The sequence below is a fragment of the Eschrichtius robustus genome, chromosome 5, assembly GCF_028021215.1.
Source record: "Eschrichtius robustus isolate mEscRob2 chromosome 5, mEscRob2.pri, whole genome shotgun sequence".
Lineage (NCBI taxonomy): Eukaryota > Metazoa > Chordata > Mammalia > Artiodactyla > Eschrichtiidae > Eschrichtius > Eschrichtius robustus.
The window spans coordinates 15,651,307-15,668,404 of NC_090828.1; the positions used below are offsets into that span (position 1 = coordinate 15,651,307).

General features: G+C 40.2%; 1 protein-coding gene across 2 annotated transcripts in view; it reads right to left on the bottom strand.

Moving 5' to 3' along the window:
- Positions 1-215: 215 nt before the first annotated feature.
- MOGAT1 (monoacylglycerol O-acyltransferase 1) overlaps positions 216-17,098 on the bottom strand; it is a 33,461-nt gene continuing 16,578 nt past the window's right edge. The window contains exons 3-6 of one of the 2 annotated variants that reach the window (XM_068544348.1): positions 16,585-16,672; positions 14,206-14,380; positions 13,450-13,649; positions 216-6,288 (exon numbers count right to left, since the gene is read on the bottom strand). In XM_068544348.1, the coding sequence (XP_068400449.1) occupies positions 6,134-6,288; positions 13,450-13,649; positions 14,206-14,380; positions 16,585-16,672 (618 nt within the window). In that variant the 3' untranslated portion in view covers positions 216-6,133. Of the gene's footprint in view, positions 6,289-13,449; positions 13,650-14,205; positions 14,381-16,584; positions 16,790-17,098 lie in introns of both variants that reach the window. The other variant, XM_068544347.1, reaches the window with a different exon arrangement.

Consider the following 17,098-nt stretch of genomic DNA (forward strand, 5'->3'; position numbering starts at 1 on the left):
CCATCAAGTGAATTTAAAGGACTGACTCTTCAGTAGGAGAATTTGCAATGCTCACCTTTTCACTGCAATTCCCTTGCTTGTATTCATCCCCAGGTCCAAGTTAATTCAGCCTTGTCAAGGTGTCAGAAAAGGAAAAGCATTCCATCCAAGTGAAACACCACACCCACACAATTATAACTTGGGCAGAAAACACATTTATTGGTCAAAACTTTACAAACCAAGAGCTTTTAAAAAGCACACAGCCACACACCCAATAAAGAAAATATAAAAATTCACCATCTCCTATAAAGAGTTTAACAAGTAATAAACTGTTATGCCCTAGTTTTGAATGATATAAAGGAGGAAGCCTCAGAGATAAATTTCTCTGATTTTTACTTAGAGATTTAAATTATTTCTTAAAAACACCATGATGAAAGGTCACTGTGAAGAAATTTCAGTAGCAATCTGTGTTTTATAAATAACAAGAAAGTGAGACAATCGTTTGAACTCACTGCATGTCTTGTAGGAACACAATCAAATGAGGACGGTACAGGAAAAGGAAAAGTCATCACATAAATCTGCGTCTCCAACTAGATGTCATCACAATGACAGAAAAAAGGCCAGGGAGAGACCACAGAGATAGAGCCAGAAGGAACCTTGGAGATCATTCACTCCTAACTCTATTTACATAGGAAGCCACTGAGCCCAGGTCACACAGCCAATTAGTGGAAGGCCAGAGGCTAAAGGATGATTTGAACATAGAAGCCTGGGGAGCAGAAAAGAATGGGATAGTTACTTTCTCTGGTTGTCGCAACATGACTGCATCTCCATAAAAGAGGGATTGAAATCCAACCAGCAAGACCTTAAGCTCCAAGTTGGTTTGGAACTGGAATAGGAGAGAATCACGCCAATTCCCAATTCCTTTGGGAATACAAGGAAGGTCGGATTTATCTTTATTCTCAAGAGAGCCTAAGATAATTCTTAACCAGAATCTAAGAGCTATTAAAAAAAAAAAAAAAAAAAAGCAGCTGTGACAAGCCAGCTGGAAGAGGTTGAAGCCAAAATGGACTGGGGCTTGGAGATAACTGTGAGGTGATAGAAGCTCTGCTTGCACCTCTGTCTGAGTAGTGGGGTTGCTTTGGCTGCATTAACGATCACAACACAGCTGAGAGGGAAGATGTTTGCAGGCTCTGTCACCCATCCTGGGCCTGAGGCAGCTTGCCCCATCCTGCTGCTCCAATACGTAAGGCTCCAGTGGCTAAGCCTGCTGTTGGAAACTTGGGCTTTGCCCAGGACACATCACCAAAATAGCTCTTGCAAAAAGGAAAAGTCAACAATGCGGTGTACTGATCTCAAGAAAGAAAAATGTTCTTAATACCAGTAAGACAGAGCTTGCTGCAGAGTTGTTAAATTCCTTGCCTTAAGTGTATTTTTAATTGTACTCTACTTCTTTGACGCTTTTGCTTTATAGGAGGATTCCTGGGTTTATTAATCAACAGTCACAGAATAGCAGTACCTCCTGTTCAATCTAGAACATGGGCTCAGTTCCAATGCGTATTAAACCTCACTGGGGTTCAACTGCTTCATCTGCAGAAGGAATAACTGACAGACTATAAAGTCCCTTCTAGCTCTAAAACTGGGCTTCCACGGCACCATCCATCAAACTTCCAGGTCAATGCCTCAAGCATTCACAGAGAGATGGCAGAAGTCTGCTCTCTTTGGGCCAGGATGGAAACATACGCAAGGCACAGATTCTGCCACTGAGGAACTCATCACCCCATGGGTTATCTATGGATTGAGATAAAATTTCTTCTTCTCATATAAGATATTAAGGCACTAAGCTGATGGTGTTTGGGAAGGATTAATTAAAATAACTAAAATATCGGGTTGGCCAAAAAGTTCGTTTGGGGTTTCGTGACACTGAAATCTGGAACAAACTTTTTGGTCAACCCAATACACGGCATTAGAGAAATCCCTTTGTTTTAAATATAAAGAACTGCTTCTGTGTTTACCATCCTAGAGAAACAGGAGCAACTATTTGGTTATTTCAACACTGCCTTGTTTTTCTCCTTTAAAAACATATACAAATTCTACTAGAAGGAACTTTCCCAGCCCCACAAATAGACATTTTATCACCTAGCTTAGAAAAAATACATATATATATGAGAACTAGCAAACTTGGGCTATTGGAAAAAACCAACCAACCGACAGATCCCATCAACATTTTCTTCTGTTTCAGAGGAAAAGAAGACAAAGGTAATGCACCACAAACATGTTTTCAGGTTTATCACAAATTTGGCAATCTGCACCAGTGAGGTAGTTTGGAAGAGACGCAAAGTTACAGAAGTAAGAGCACTGAATCTAGATTCCACCTCCTGTGCTTCCCTTGACAGAAATGTACCTTCTACTGGAAGTAGGGATTTTACTTTCAACCCTACACAAATAATAAAGGCTCACTCATCACCCCTGATTTATACAGACTTTGACTGTTTTCACAGTCATGGTGAAGGGTTTGCATAAATCACGCAGCATCCCTTGCCCTGGTTCCCCTTGAGACAGAGCAAAACTGGCTGGCTTTCATAAGCACCAAAACTGCAAACTTCAATGTGAACGTCATAGACCTAGCTGGGTAGGGACAATTTCAGTACTTCTAGCTGCAAGACAAAGGAAATGACTCAGCCTGCACCTGGTGTGCAAAGGAAACAGGAGAAAGAAATGTCCAAATCAAATAGCATAAATGCACATTTTCTTAAGGCAATATGCCCAGTTTCTCTTCCGGTGTTCTGGGGTTATTTTTGTTGTCGTTGTTGTTCTTGTTATTTTGTTTTGCTGTTTAAATTTTACATGCAATTATATATTAGATGAGAAGCTTTAAAGTTGAGGAGATCTCCATCCAACCATACTAGTGAATACAATATATGGCTCACGTTTGTGTTGTAGCAAACATTCCTATCAAAATATTCATTTGCGGGCTTCCCTGGTGGCGCAGTGGTTAAGAATCCGCCTGCCAATTCAGGGGACACGGGTTCGAGCCCTGGCCCGGGAAGATCCCACATGCCGCGGAGCAACTAAGCCCAGGAGCCAAGACTACTGAGCCTGCGCTCTAGAGCCCGCAAGCCACAACTACTGAGCCCACGCGCCTAGAGCCCGTGCTCCGCAACAAGAGAAGTCACCGCAATGAGAAGCCCGCGCACCACAACGAAGATTAGCCCCTGCTCACCGCAACTAGAGAAAGCCCGAGCAGCAACAAGGACCCAACACAGCCAAAAATAAATAAATAAATAAATTTATTTTAAAAAAATATATATATTCATTTGCAGTCTGTAGGACTGTATGGAACTTCAACTATGCTTTGAGTTTATGAAAGGACTTCTGGCTTTGCTGGATTAAGACTCTGGAGATCAACTCCCTAATACATACCTAAAAATAAGATTTTATGTATGCCAAAATTAAAGTTGCTGATGTCTAGATTTTTTAAATGGCATAATTCTAAATAAATTCATCAGAGCAGAACTTTTCCCATTTTTCAGGGCCTCTGCTTTCCACACATGGGCTTTAACTGCTTACTAGACAATCCAGTGGAGGTTGGTGGTCATCTTGGCCCCCTCACTACTGAGTGTGAGATTAAAATTCATACCTTGTGAGATCGCAAAAGACTGTGTCATGAGATTTTCATAAACTTCTCCAAAGGAATGAAGTTCATGGATTTTATAATACTTAAAGGCCTTTAGTTGTTGTGGTCACTTGGGCCTCACAGCTCTGCTCAGAAAGACTTACCCCTGACCAGCTAGGGTATAGTTTTATGTAAATGGTGCTCCTTTTCCATTTGTTTGGTATTGAGTAATACCAAAAAGGATTTATCGTCAAATTATTCGCATCTATTAAAATAGGATGTGTCCTGGGAATTCTCTGGAGGTCCAGCGGTTAGGACTTGGCGCTTTCACTGCCAGAGGCCAGGTTCAACCCCTGGTTGGGGAGCTAAGATCTCGCAAGCCACAAGGAGAGGCCAGAAAAAAAAAAAAAGAGAGAGAGAATAAAATAGGATGTGCCCAATTCCTTGCTTTGACAAAAAAACTGATCTAATTTTAAGGCCTTGGGTCAGTGGCCTCCTGGACTGCTCAACCATATGAAGCCAAAGGGATGCTGGCCTAAAAGTCTTCTATAGAACAATTGAGAAGGTTCCCTTTTTTGTGTGTGAAATGCTTTCCTACTCACAGCATTACCCAGCATGATTGTGTTTTGCTGTTGCTACACCCAATCCAGGCTCTAGCCCAGGGCCTGATGTTTTAAAAATTAGGGGTTTTAACACGTATTAACAATAAGTTAGAACAACTCAATATAAGCTGCCCCCAAATACTGAGCGTGGAGGAGATATAGAAAGACACGTGGCAGTGGAGATCACCTGGAAACTAGATATTCTTCTTACTTATTGGATAATTACTTAATGCTTAGTGACTAATTCTCAGAAACCTCCTCAACTTGCTCCTTACAAACCAGCCAGCAATATTGTCAATTACTGGCACGGGACAATCAGACATACATTATCTCCTTCGGAAAGTACGTCTTTTCTTAGAATAGGTTTCATACTATGGTACAGCTTTAAAAAATTCTTTACCTATGGCAAGGTTTGCGTGTTCACCTAGAAATACAACCATTCAACAAGTACTTATTTCATGCACCCATTCACCAAGTACTTATTTCACGCACCCATTCAACAAGTACTTATTTCACACACCCATTCAACAAGTACTTATTTCACGCACCCATTCAACAAGTACTTATTCCATGTACCCACTCAACAAGTACTTATTTCGTGCCTACTATGTATCATGAGCTGACCCAGGCGCTAAGGAGACATCCACGAACAGGAAGGACAAGGATCCCGCCCTCTCGGACCTGACATTCTGGTTTAGGGAGAATCATATAACCCGAGTCAACGGTGAACTGGTCACATCTCACCAGAGAGGGCGCTGTCTCTCAGAGCTCATCTTACTCGAAGAGGCCATATTGGAAGACAATTAAAACCCCTGCTTTTACTGTGAAAACCTTTTGGAATTTCAATGTCTTAAAACCCGTCCAAAGCATGTCGTCCAAAAGACCTCCTTACCTGTAGCAAATGAACATATTTCTAAGCAAACGGCAACAATGAATATTTCTAAGCATAATTAGAAAAGAGAAGACATGCTCTCATCCACATGGGTTTCCATATGGTAGATTCATCCTGTTTCCAAAATGGCATTAAAATTCTGCAACATTGTATAAAAAGGCGTTGGTTGATATGACCTAAAGGATCAAATTATCTAAGTCTTAAAAATAACATTATTCACTAATAAATGGTCTGTTCAAGCAGAAAAAAAATGATGTCCTCCAGTTCCACATGGCAAATTATTTTACACACTGTCTTGTAAATGTTCTAGCTGTGCTGAACAACAGCTGTCATATTCAGTGAAAACGCCACATTAAGTTATCATAATATTTAGTAAAGGGGTCTAATTTTTTTTTTTGAAGCTGTCATTTTTTTTAAGCACATGATAATTTTGGGGTTTTTTTTGGCTGCGTTGGGTCTTCATTGCTGCCCACAGGCTTTCTCTAGTTGTGGCGAGCAGGGGCTACTCTTTGCTGTGGTGCGTGGGCTTCTCATTGCAGTGGCTTCTCTTGTTGCGGAGCATGGGCTCTAGGCACGCAGGCTTTAGTAGTTGTGGCTCGCGGGCTCAGTAGTTGTGGCTCGTGGGCTCTAGAGCACAGGCTCAGTAGTTGTGGCGCACGGGTTTAGTTGCTCTGCGGCATGTGGGATCTTCCCAGACCAGGGCTGGAACTCGAGTCCCCTGCATTGGCACGTGGATCCCTAACCAATGCGCCACCAGGGAAGTCCTGCATGTGAATAATTCTAAACCTTTTCTTAACTTGTAAAATATTTTTTACCTTCCTAAATGAGGAAGACGATTAAAAGGCTGATAATCATCTCCAACCTTACCCTATAGTCACCCACTGGATGTTTAGTTACCATAGATAAACATTAACTTCTGTCACCATACATAATACTTCTCAGTTGCAAATTTGATTCCTTCATCAAAGAAAAAATTTAATTTATTTAAAATATTTGTTCTTTCAATGGGATATTCTCTCGCCCTCTTGTATCCTTCTAAGAGGACAGTTATCTAAAAATGAGAGTTTCATTTTCTGGAATACCGTACTTCCCTTTGTGCTCCTCAAATAATTTCCTTAGCTCCTCCATATAGGTCTGATGCAACTCCTCAACCTGCTCTGGGGTCGGGTGCAGGGTCTGATGAACAGGGATTGGGCGGCCAACTGCAAAAACAGAGAATACATCGTACGTAAGAAATCAAAACCACTCCACCACAAACTACCACTTCCAATGGACAGCCCTAGAAAGATCTCCCAATCAGAATCTGTCAGGCCTGCCAGTTCCCATCCCTTTTTCATTTTACTGGCTGCCTGCCGTGGTCACACCATCTCTTTTGGTAGCAAATAAAGAGCCTTCCTTCTCAGCAGACGCTGGATTGTCAGGACGCTTGTGGTTTTGACTTTGAGTCAAATGAACTACTGTGCTGGCTGCAGCTGGGAGATAAGAGGACATCGCTGTGTGTGCACGTCAGCAGCTTGCTCCTCTGGTACAGCTGACAGTCAGACCACAGTGCTCTATTATCACTGTCTGGGAAATCTTAACTCAGGAGGCAACAGTCCCCTATTCTGGCTCTGTTTAATGTCATCCTAAAAAAATGAAAAGAATATATATCTTCACTGCTAAGTATCTGTGCTAGAAAACATAATCACAAGGATTCCACTGTTCGTAATGGTGGAAAACAAAACCAGCCAAAAGTCTTAATAGAAAAAAACATTAAATAAACCACAGACCATTCATTCAGTGCAATCCTAGGCAGCAATTTTTTAAAAAACTAAATAATATTTTTGTAACTGTGTATGGTGACTTATTGTGGTGATCATTTTACAATATATACAAATATCAAGTCAACACTTGAAGCTGTTATATGCAATTATATCTCAATTTAAAAAATGAAATATATATGTGTGTACACACACAGAGATGTCTAAAATGTTGTAGGTGGGGAAAAGTTGTAAAATAACATAGTATGATCCTATTTATTAAAAATTTCTATATCTAGGTGCATTATAAGCTTTTAGTGCACTAAGAAAATCTACAAGGTACCCTGATAGCCCTTACCTGGAGGGAGGGAGGTAGAGCTGGGGGAATTTACATTTTATCTGTATTGTATGAGTTTTCTACAATGAGAAGGCATTGGTGTAATCTGTATAATTAAAAATGAACTAATTAATTTTTTAAAACCTAGCAATTTCTACATGCATTTTAAGGCATTTATATAATAAATAACTTTTATCTCACTTGTGTCAGATTTTGAGAGACTAGATATACGTGGCTCCGCCTCCTGCTGTCCCCAGTCCTCTCTGCTACTCATTGCGCCCTCTGCTGGCCTGATGCTGCTACCGATGCCAAGAGTTGAAAATGTACAGGATGTTCAAGGAACTGCAAACTGCTTACTACCTTTGATTAGCTTGGGCATGAGGTCAAATGGGGCTGTAGGTAACAGAATGGCACTCGCAGGGCTTCCTTTGCCCACCCGGAGTCTCCCCATGCTACATCCAAGGTTCGATCCATGTTAATAACAAAAGGTGATTAGTTAAGAAGAAACCAGAGAAAGAAGGAAGTGATAAATAACAGTAGAAGGAAGTGTGACAATAGTATGGGAGGTAAGGGAGCACAGAGAAGGGAATGTATACACACAAACACACACACATATATTATAATATATATTAAGAAGATATCTATCTATATCTATCTATATTTATATACAATGTTACACATAATCTATATATCCTATGTATAGATGTATAATCTCCTTATCACAACATTAGTATTCTCAAATTGCTAAATTTTTAACCATATATAGCCTCAAGAAGCTCCTATACAGTTTTCTTTGAAAGCTTGGGTGTCAAACATACATAGTAGACATCAGTCCTTTGTAATTTAACATAACTATCTCGCTGTCTGTATGGTTGACTTTTTTTTTTTTTTTTTACCACACAGCTTGCAGGATCTCAGTTCCCCAACCAGGGATTGAACCCAGGCCCAAGGCAGTGAAAGCACTGAGTCCTAACCACAGAACGGCCAGGGCACTCCCATGTCAGTTGTGGTTGAAATACAGACTTGGAGAGGCTGAAATGATGGGGTGGAATTGGGGGCTGGTGTTGCGCAAGAAGCACCAGGCTAGACCAGATCCAGTGCCAGCTCACCAGCAGGTACACCGAGCTAGTAAGTAACTTCTTCTCTGGCCTTAATTTTCACATGTATGGAATAAAAGAGTAGGCGACCTTGAAGCTTCCATCCAGCTCTGATCTTTGTTGTTGTCTGAGGAAAGAAACTGAGAAATTCACGTGCTCATTGAGAAATCTACCTGCAAATCTACTAGCAAATTTGTGGTGTTATAGAAATGGCTTCTGTTTTCTTAGTGAAATTATCCCAAGGAGAGAGGTTAAGTGCAACTATTCTGGGTGGGAGGGGGGATTTATAAAGAGATACAGTGGTCTAAGAAGATGAAGAGTGTTGTTCCCAGCTTACTTCAATTAGGGCTTGTGAATTCTGAATTATTGAGTCTTATTTCCTGAGATATCCTACAGTTAATTCCAATCCTGTTCTTTTCCTATTAATGGTTTTATTATATTTCATATAGTTCTTCCAGAGAGCTCAAACACGCTCACATATATTGAATTTATCGTCATTAGATTTTTCCCTTTAAACTGTGAGACAAACACAGTCATACCTGTCTTTCTCTTATTTACCCACAGAGAAACTGAGATGCTGAAAGTTTCTAAACTATACATACACATACACAAAAACAAACAAACAAAAACCAGAGGAAATGAAGTAAATCTTCCCAGCACTTCTGCCCCTCATTACTAAACTAACCCAAAATTGGATTAGAGAGTAAGAACCTTTCTCAATTACTTTTTAGGGATACAGACAGAGGTAACAAAACAAAAACTTGCAAATCTGAGAAGAGTCCCCAGAGCCCTAGAAGACCAGAGTTCCCTCTCTCCACAAAAAGGAGATTTTTACTATCAAGGAGAAGAAAGCTGTTTTCCACGTAAGACTGGGTTAGTTGCAGACTGCTGCCTGACTCCCTTTTTATAACACAAAGGAAAAACCAGCTGCAGCAGGCTGCTCTGGAGGTAGAACTCCTTGCCCTGGAAAAATCGGCTAACATCTACTTATGGCAGAGTCAGGAACCTTAGCTCTTGTTTATGTTTCGGTGCTTTTTATAGCTGGCATGCTCCTTTGTTCTCTTTTCAATTCCATCCAACAATTCAGGATTAGTTATGTCTTTATTGCCTTACACAGCAGTCTTGCTCTAATTTCTGTGATGCTGTGTTGTATTTACCTAGATGAAGAATAAGCAGCTTCACGAGCTATTGTATTTGCAGCTGGAGAAGAGCTTGGAGATGGGAGTTATTTTCTTCTCATTGAGGCAAAGAGTAGATCTTTCACAATAAGGAGTCTTTGTTCTATTTCTCTGTAATTGTGAAAATTCTGCATAGTTTTCTCTCTCTAATGGTCTGACATAGGAATTACTCTTTCTTTAGATGCTACGTAGCCATACACAAGAGAGAGACCAGGCAGAGAGCTGGGCAGAGTGGGACTGGGAAGAGTCAAAACCTGGGTTCAAGTAAACCTCTGGCTTATGATGCAGTCTCAGAAGACGCCCAATGTAAGTATGTGTGTATGTAAGTGTGTATACGTATGCACACACACACACTCGTGAACATTAACTGAGCACTTAATACATTGTACTGGGTACCATACTAATTCGTTTATTATTACCTCCTTTAATCCCTACTTTACAATTAAAATTTATATTAGGTTCCCCTTCCTTCCTTTCTATTTCAGAAAATCCATTAGCCTGCTTTTTTTCCCATTAGGATAGAATAATGACTTGAAACAAAATGGACTACTTTTGTCCTCAAGTGGTTCCAAACCAGTTTTATTTAAATAAGGTACATTCCTTTCCTTAACTTTTTTATCAAAAAAAATTCAAACCTATAGAAAAAATAATACACTAAGCACTTGCATCTTCTTCCTCTAGACTCACCAGTTTTAAACATTTTTGTGCACACACACACACAATATGTATATGGATATACACATGTATTATTATTTTTACTTTTGTAGAACCATTTGAGAGTAAGTTGTAGACATCATTGATTCGATTATGTTGTCAGGCTTAAAACTGCTCATGCTATAAAGACAAAAGTTGACAACCTATTCCAGCTTAAAGTAGGCTAAAGAAAGTGAAAATTAAATGCAATGTATGATCCTGCTATGGGAAAAAAAACTGCCCCCCACCAAAACCCATAGCTAAAAAGAATGTTATTGTGGCAACTGATGAAATTTGAGTATGGCATGTACACTAGTTAATAGCATTTAATCGATGTTCTATTTCCTGAATTGTACTGACATTATAAAAGAGAATAATCTTGTTCTTAAGAGATAGACATAAAAGTAATCAGGAACAAATGGTCATGTTGTTTGCACTTAAATAGTTCAGCAATAACAATAGTAAAAGGTGTATTTGTGATACCATTAGAGAGAGAGAAAAACCGTAGCAAAAAATGTTAACCGGTGAGTCTAGGAGAAAGGCACACAGGAGTTCGTTTTACTACTCATGAGACTTTTCTGAACATTTGAAATTTTTCAACATGACATTTTAAAACTTAAATCCAACACATACTAGGACACATGAAATTTCCTCTTCTAAATAGCAAGTTTCCCTTGTATTTTACTTTCTTACCCAAACAACTTTCTGTCATACCACCTGTACTGGCTCTATGACTTGAACTTAATAGTAAATTGATCTTAAAAAATTTTAATATGTACTTGTTCTATTTCTGAAAACTTATTATAATCAGACAGGCCTAACTAAAGACTAGACTTTAATAACAGTGTATAAAGAGTCACAGTTCCTTGCAAGAATGTTGCTTTTTTTTGTTTGTTTCTGCATCACAGACCTCCAGGAGGGCAGGGATTTTGCCTTATTTGTTCTCTGCTATATTCTCAGTGCCCACAGGGTAGGAGCTCAAGACACATTTGTGAATCAACAGATTAGTCTTTAGTTAGTTCCTTGCAACATTCTTGCAAGGAACTGCGACTCTTTACACACTGTTCTTAAGTCTAAACTCATTTCCTTTTTCTCTCCCAGTTGTCATGATGGATGTGACATTGAAATCAGTTTCTCTCCATTATTATGTAATAAAATATAATCTATGTGAACATTTTATTGTACTTGGATAAACTGATAATAACCCGGATAAAATATATAAATGACATACTATTTGTGACACATAAAGAAAATATATGGTAGCTTCTTTATAAATTATGTCCATTGAGAATGACCCTCAGGAAAGAGGAAAGAAGGTTTTGATGGAGGATGCAGAGAAACCTGATGGTTTAGCAAAGTCTGGTGTAAGAAATATGCAGAGACTGATGATGGCACCTTAGAATTAGCTAGAGCACATTTTTAAAGGGATTTTACCTAATAAGACATTAACAGACAAAACCATTACAGTCCTAGTGAATCTCAGTGAATCTTGCTCACACTACAATGAATGCTCTAGGGACTTCCCTGGTGGCACAGTGGTTGAGAATCTGCCTGCCAATGCAGGGGACACGGGTTTGATCCCTGGTCCGGGAAGATCCCACATGCCACGGAGCAACTAAACCCATGCGCCACAACTACTGAAGCCCATGCGCCTAGAGCCCGTGCTCTGCAACAAGAGAAGCCACCGCAATGAGAAGCCCGCGCACCGCAATGAAGAGTAGCTCCCGCTCGCCGCAACTAGAGAAAGCCCACGCGCAGCAACAAAGACCCAACGCACCCAAAAGTAAAATAAAATAAATAAATCTATTTTTAAATAATGAATGCTCTGGTTGAAGTGCTGATGAAGTGGGGTCTGAGAGATATGGGGGAAAACTATTTACAGGATGGAGAATCAGAGCATCTCTGGACACCTGGGAGTGAGAGGATTATAGATGCAGTAACGATTTAGGGTGAATTCAGCTAATATTTAATGAGTTCTTGTGATGCAAGGTAGAGTTAACAAACTCTTAATTAAGTAGAAGGGGGAGTAGAAGGACCCCAAAATAACTTGCCACTCTGGACGCTGCCTGAATTCTGCTTGGGGTGTGTCAGGGAGTCAGCAGAGAAACAGCTCTGGGTTTGAAGCGCACTGATTTAAAATAGAAATGAGCATAGTAACTTAGATCATGGTTTCAATACCATATTGTGTTTTATTCTCTGGCGCATGTGAATGATACACAGCTTTTGCTTTTGTTTATGGAACTGTAAATAACTTACCCCTAACTTGTGTTTCTCCAAGTAAATAAAAGTCTTTAAGTACACATTGTCTGAGGGTCCGGTTCACACAAACCAGGCTGCCCTCAGTCATCTGACTCCCACCTGACCACCCTAAGAGCATGCAGCTGAGTCTTTATGAAACATGCATATTCTTAGCTTGGTTTTTAAAAGGCTTCCCATAATAGCAGGATTCTGAGGATGCTGGAGACTAGAATTGGTGTTTCTGATGTAATCGTTCGGGGGGGTAAGTGGAAGGATGCACTGAAGCAATTTTCTTTTGTTCTGAGTCTTTAAGAGATGCACGCTTGACAGGCATTAAGTAAAAACCAGAGCTATAAACACGGAAGGACCTAGAGATGATCATACTAAGTGAGGTGAGCCAGACAGAGACAGACAAATACCATACGATATCGCTTATATGTGGAATCTAAAAAAAAAAGATACAAATGAACTTATTTACAAAACAGAAATAGACCCACAGACTTATGGTTACCAAAGGGCAAAGGACGGGGGGGAGGGATAAATTAGGAGCTTGGGGTTAATGTGGTCGTCATCCTCCTCCCCCATTTTAATCCCCCCACACGTGCCATTTTTAAAGATAAAATCAGTCTATATTAGAATACATGTATCTAGTTGGGGAAAAAATGCTTTTGCCGTATGAACTGATGCCTATGTGAACTGAACATGATGAAGACATCTATTACACAGAAATGTCCACATATTAATAGACTCTGATGTAACGTGTTCAAAGAACTGCTATGTTGTAATCTGCTGGTACAGAGAAATAGATTCATCATAGAGTATTAGAAATTCTATTTCTAAAATTGAATTCTATTTGTAGTTCAATAGCAATATTTTTAAAATAATTGATTCCCATTCAAATGGAAAACATAGTCATTTCATAAATAAAAGGCAGACTGTAAATGAAGCTCAGATAACACCTATAGGATTATTACTTTAGGAAGTCCTTACTCAAAGCTATTTCAGTAACAATAAACATAGCTCAAAGTAAGGTAATCCTTTTTAGTCAGTTTAACAAGCCTCGAGTCTTTGATGTACATACCAACAGTGTGGATGGGTTTCCTATAGGGCATTAGGCCAAAATTGTATTGAAAAATTCCTCTGGCGTGGAAGAGTGGCAAAGCAAATCCCATGATCTTCTGTAGTTTCTCCTGCACAGTTCGAAGCCATGAGCCTTCAGGGTTGCTAACTTGTTTAAATAGTTCATTTTCACCAAAAGAAAACACTGGCACCAAATAAGCACTGCAAATAACAAGGAGGAAGAATAAGCATTTTCAATGAAAAGGATTTAAATATTTCATTTAGCCCAGCTGACTTTTAGAACAGATTCCTAACAATTCTTTGATGTTCCCAAGCCTCCCTATAGCGCTAAGTTCATGTTCCATACATTGAAACTGACTTATACCTGAGGTCCTTTGGGGAGGTACCTCAGTAGTCTTAGTGATTTGTGGAATTTTATTCTATAGAAAATCAAGGTTCTAGGAAGCTTCTTTGTCATCTGCGGTTTTGGCCATGGTTCATTTGTTCATTTGGCTGGGAATTTATACTGTGCATATAAAATTTTGTGTTTTTTTGTTTTCCTCTTATAGACAAGTTGAATGGCTGGATGCCATGACACTGAGTTACCTTAGTGGGAAGGTTGTATTTCATTCCCCATAAACATCCACATCTGCTTTCATTAGGAAGCCGATTAGGAGCTCCGTCTTTAAGGGCCAGAAAAATTACTTTACTTCTTTGTGTTCGTTTAATAATGTGTTAACTTCCCTGACCCAGTTGCCTGAAATGAAAAGCCACTTACCCATGGGTCAAAGCAATTTTCACAAATCCCTTCCGCTGGCGGATGAACAGAGTGAACTTTCCAGGATGGGCATCCAGTGATTCCTCTGCACCCCCAAGCACAATGACTGAGATGTTTCCACCTCCTTCCTTGCTAAGCACGTGACACACACTTCTCCTGGAAACTGAGACTGGCCCTTAGTGAATAAAACAAAAGGCGTTAACTAATTGCCCTTTTACACTCTTATCATAATAGTCTATGGCACCAGCAAATATTTCACAGAATTTCCTAGACTGCTTACGTTTGGAGCAGTTTGCAGGTTTATAATTTTTTCATAGCCGAATCTTTGGTAATAGATTCCATTAAAAAGATCTAACATTCTGGCAGGTGACAGGGTTAGGTCATTAAAATGTCACTTGCTTATTACTAGGTCTATCACTTGTTCAGGTAGGTTGTGTACTGCTCATTTCTACAGATTCCATTCATATTGCATTATAAGTAAAAGGTGCCCCCTGGAGCTGTTCAGTGCACAAATCTGCATAGCTGTATGTGGTAGTCTTCATCATTATCCTGGCAGATCCTTGCTCAGAACCAAACAGTATAACCTCCAAGAAGTTGCCCTGGATCTTTTGAACACACAATGGTCTGTTTTCAGGTATTCTTTATGGATTCTTATTTCTCATACATGGATTTATAATGTAAATGGTTTCAAAAATTCAGACATCTGACAAATAACCTACAACAATTGCTAAATCTGTGCGTGATTCCCAAATGCCTAGTTTGACTTTGGTAAATTGTTTATTTAAGACATAAGTTACATAATTGTTCAGTCTTTATATCAGCCTTTCCCATGTAAAAATAACTTTAAAGACTCCTTTTCAGATTTTAAATGGACTACGTACTCTTGGAGGAAAATACTATGAACTCTTGGAGGAAAAGAATAACAATGAAAACACAAACAACTTGTGACCCATATTTCAGAGACAACCACTTTTTAATGTCTTATTGTTTCCTTCCATTCTTGATTTTATCCGTTTTCTTTTTTTAGTCATAAAAGAATGTGGGTCTTCCCTGGTGGCGCAGTGGTTAAGAATCCGCCTGCCAATGCAGGGGACACGGGTTCGAGCCCTGGTCCAGGAAGATCCCACATGCCATGGAGCAATTAAGCCTGTGCGCCACAACTACTGAGCCTGTGCTTTAGAGCCCACGTGCCACGACTACTGAGCCTGCATGCCACAACTACTGAAGCCCGCGCACCTAGAGCCCATGCTCCGTACAAGAGAAGCCACCGCAATGAGAAGCCCGCGCACCGCAACGAAGAGTAGCCCCCGCTCGCCGCAGCTAGAGAAAGCCCGTGCACAGCAACGAAGACCCAATGCAGCCAAAAATAAATAAATATTTTATTAAATAAATAAATAAAGGTCAGAGCCTTGAGAATGGGCTATCCTGTATGTTAAAAAAAAAAAAAAAAAGAATGTGTTCGTTTTATCAAGACACGGCCCTTCGTCTCCTGAAGGAAATTACATGCTCATTTTACTGTGGGTTCCTATTACTGGGGGAATATAAAATTAGGACAGGATTCTGAATGATCAGCGACTCTCTGAAGAGAAGAGGCAGAGGAGGGTAGAGAACCTGAGCCCAAATAGGTGTGAGCTTTCACTGAGTTCAAAGCCACGGCCATTCTGCTCTGCGTGCCCTGAGTCAGAGCTGGAGGCATTGCTTCCACTGGAAAGAGGGCCTCGTGGATTTCCAGACACCTAGCAGTCCTCACTTGCCTCTGGACACTTCTCAGTTTCCTCCTGAGGCTTCCCTTCTTCAGGCCATGCTTAAATGCTGCATTTCTCAGGGCTGTTAGGGACTAAATGTTTACGTTCCTCCAAAATTCATATGTTGAAACCTAACCCCCAAAAGGATGGTATTAGGAGGTGGGGCCTTTGGGAGGTAATTAGGTCATGAGAGTGGAGCCCCCAGGAACGGGGTTAATGTTCTTATAGGAAGAGGAACAGAGCTAGCATGTTCTCTCTTTCCACCATGTGAAGATACAATGAGAAGATGGCCATCTGCAAACCAGCAAGTGGGCCATCACCAGACACCGGATCTTCCCAGCCTTCAGACTGTGAGAAATAAATTTCTATTGTTCAAGCTACCCAGTCTATGGTATTCTCTTATAGCAGCTGAACTAAGACAGGCTCCTTCTTCGTCCCTGTTGTCTCTAACCTTATCTCTACACGTGGCACACGGATTCAAACCCCACTTATGTGTCCTGAGTTCTCCAAAATCCATCTCCTTAGAGTTTTACTCTAAGAAACTGTAAACCCAGCTGGTTTGGGAGGGGACATTCTATGTGGTCCTGCCCACCCAGAACCCTAGAGAAAGAAACAGTGATCTGCCTTCTCTTACCACTACTCATCAGATATTCTCGGAAGAGCGGACACCGGAACCAAAATGGAAGCACATGAAGATACGCAGTAAGGCCAGGAAACAGCTCCTTGAAGTTTGAATAATTTGTACAAAAGTTTCCAAAGGCTCCAGCAACAAGCACTCCATGGGGGTGAAACCCAAATATGTAGTTGTGACTTGGATTCAAATCCCAAGTTTTGATGAGCTACAGTGCATTTATATTGACATAAAAAAACAAAATGTTCCCTGATTAGTTTCCAATAAGAAACAGAAGGACTCAGAATTAGTTCTATGTTCAAGAGGAAATGAAGAACATGACTCATTTTCATTTCCTGGGGCAGAGCTGCTTCCAAATTTTTAAACTGTTTCCTGAACCCAGAGCCCCTCATACACAGCCTTCTAAATTTTGTCAATTTAGGTTAGACCCCATTTAGTAACTTGGGCTGAATTGCAGGCTCTCCCCCTCTAAAAAGGGAAAAGCTTGAAAAATATGTGATAAAAACACATTTGAATT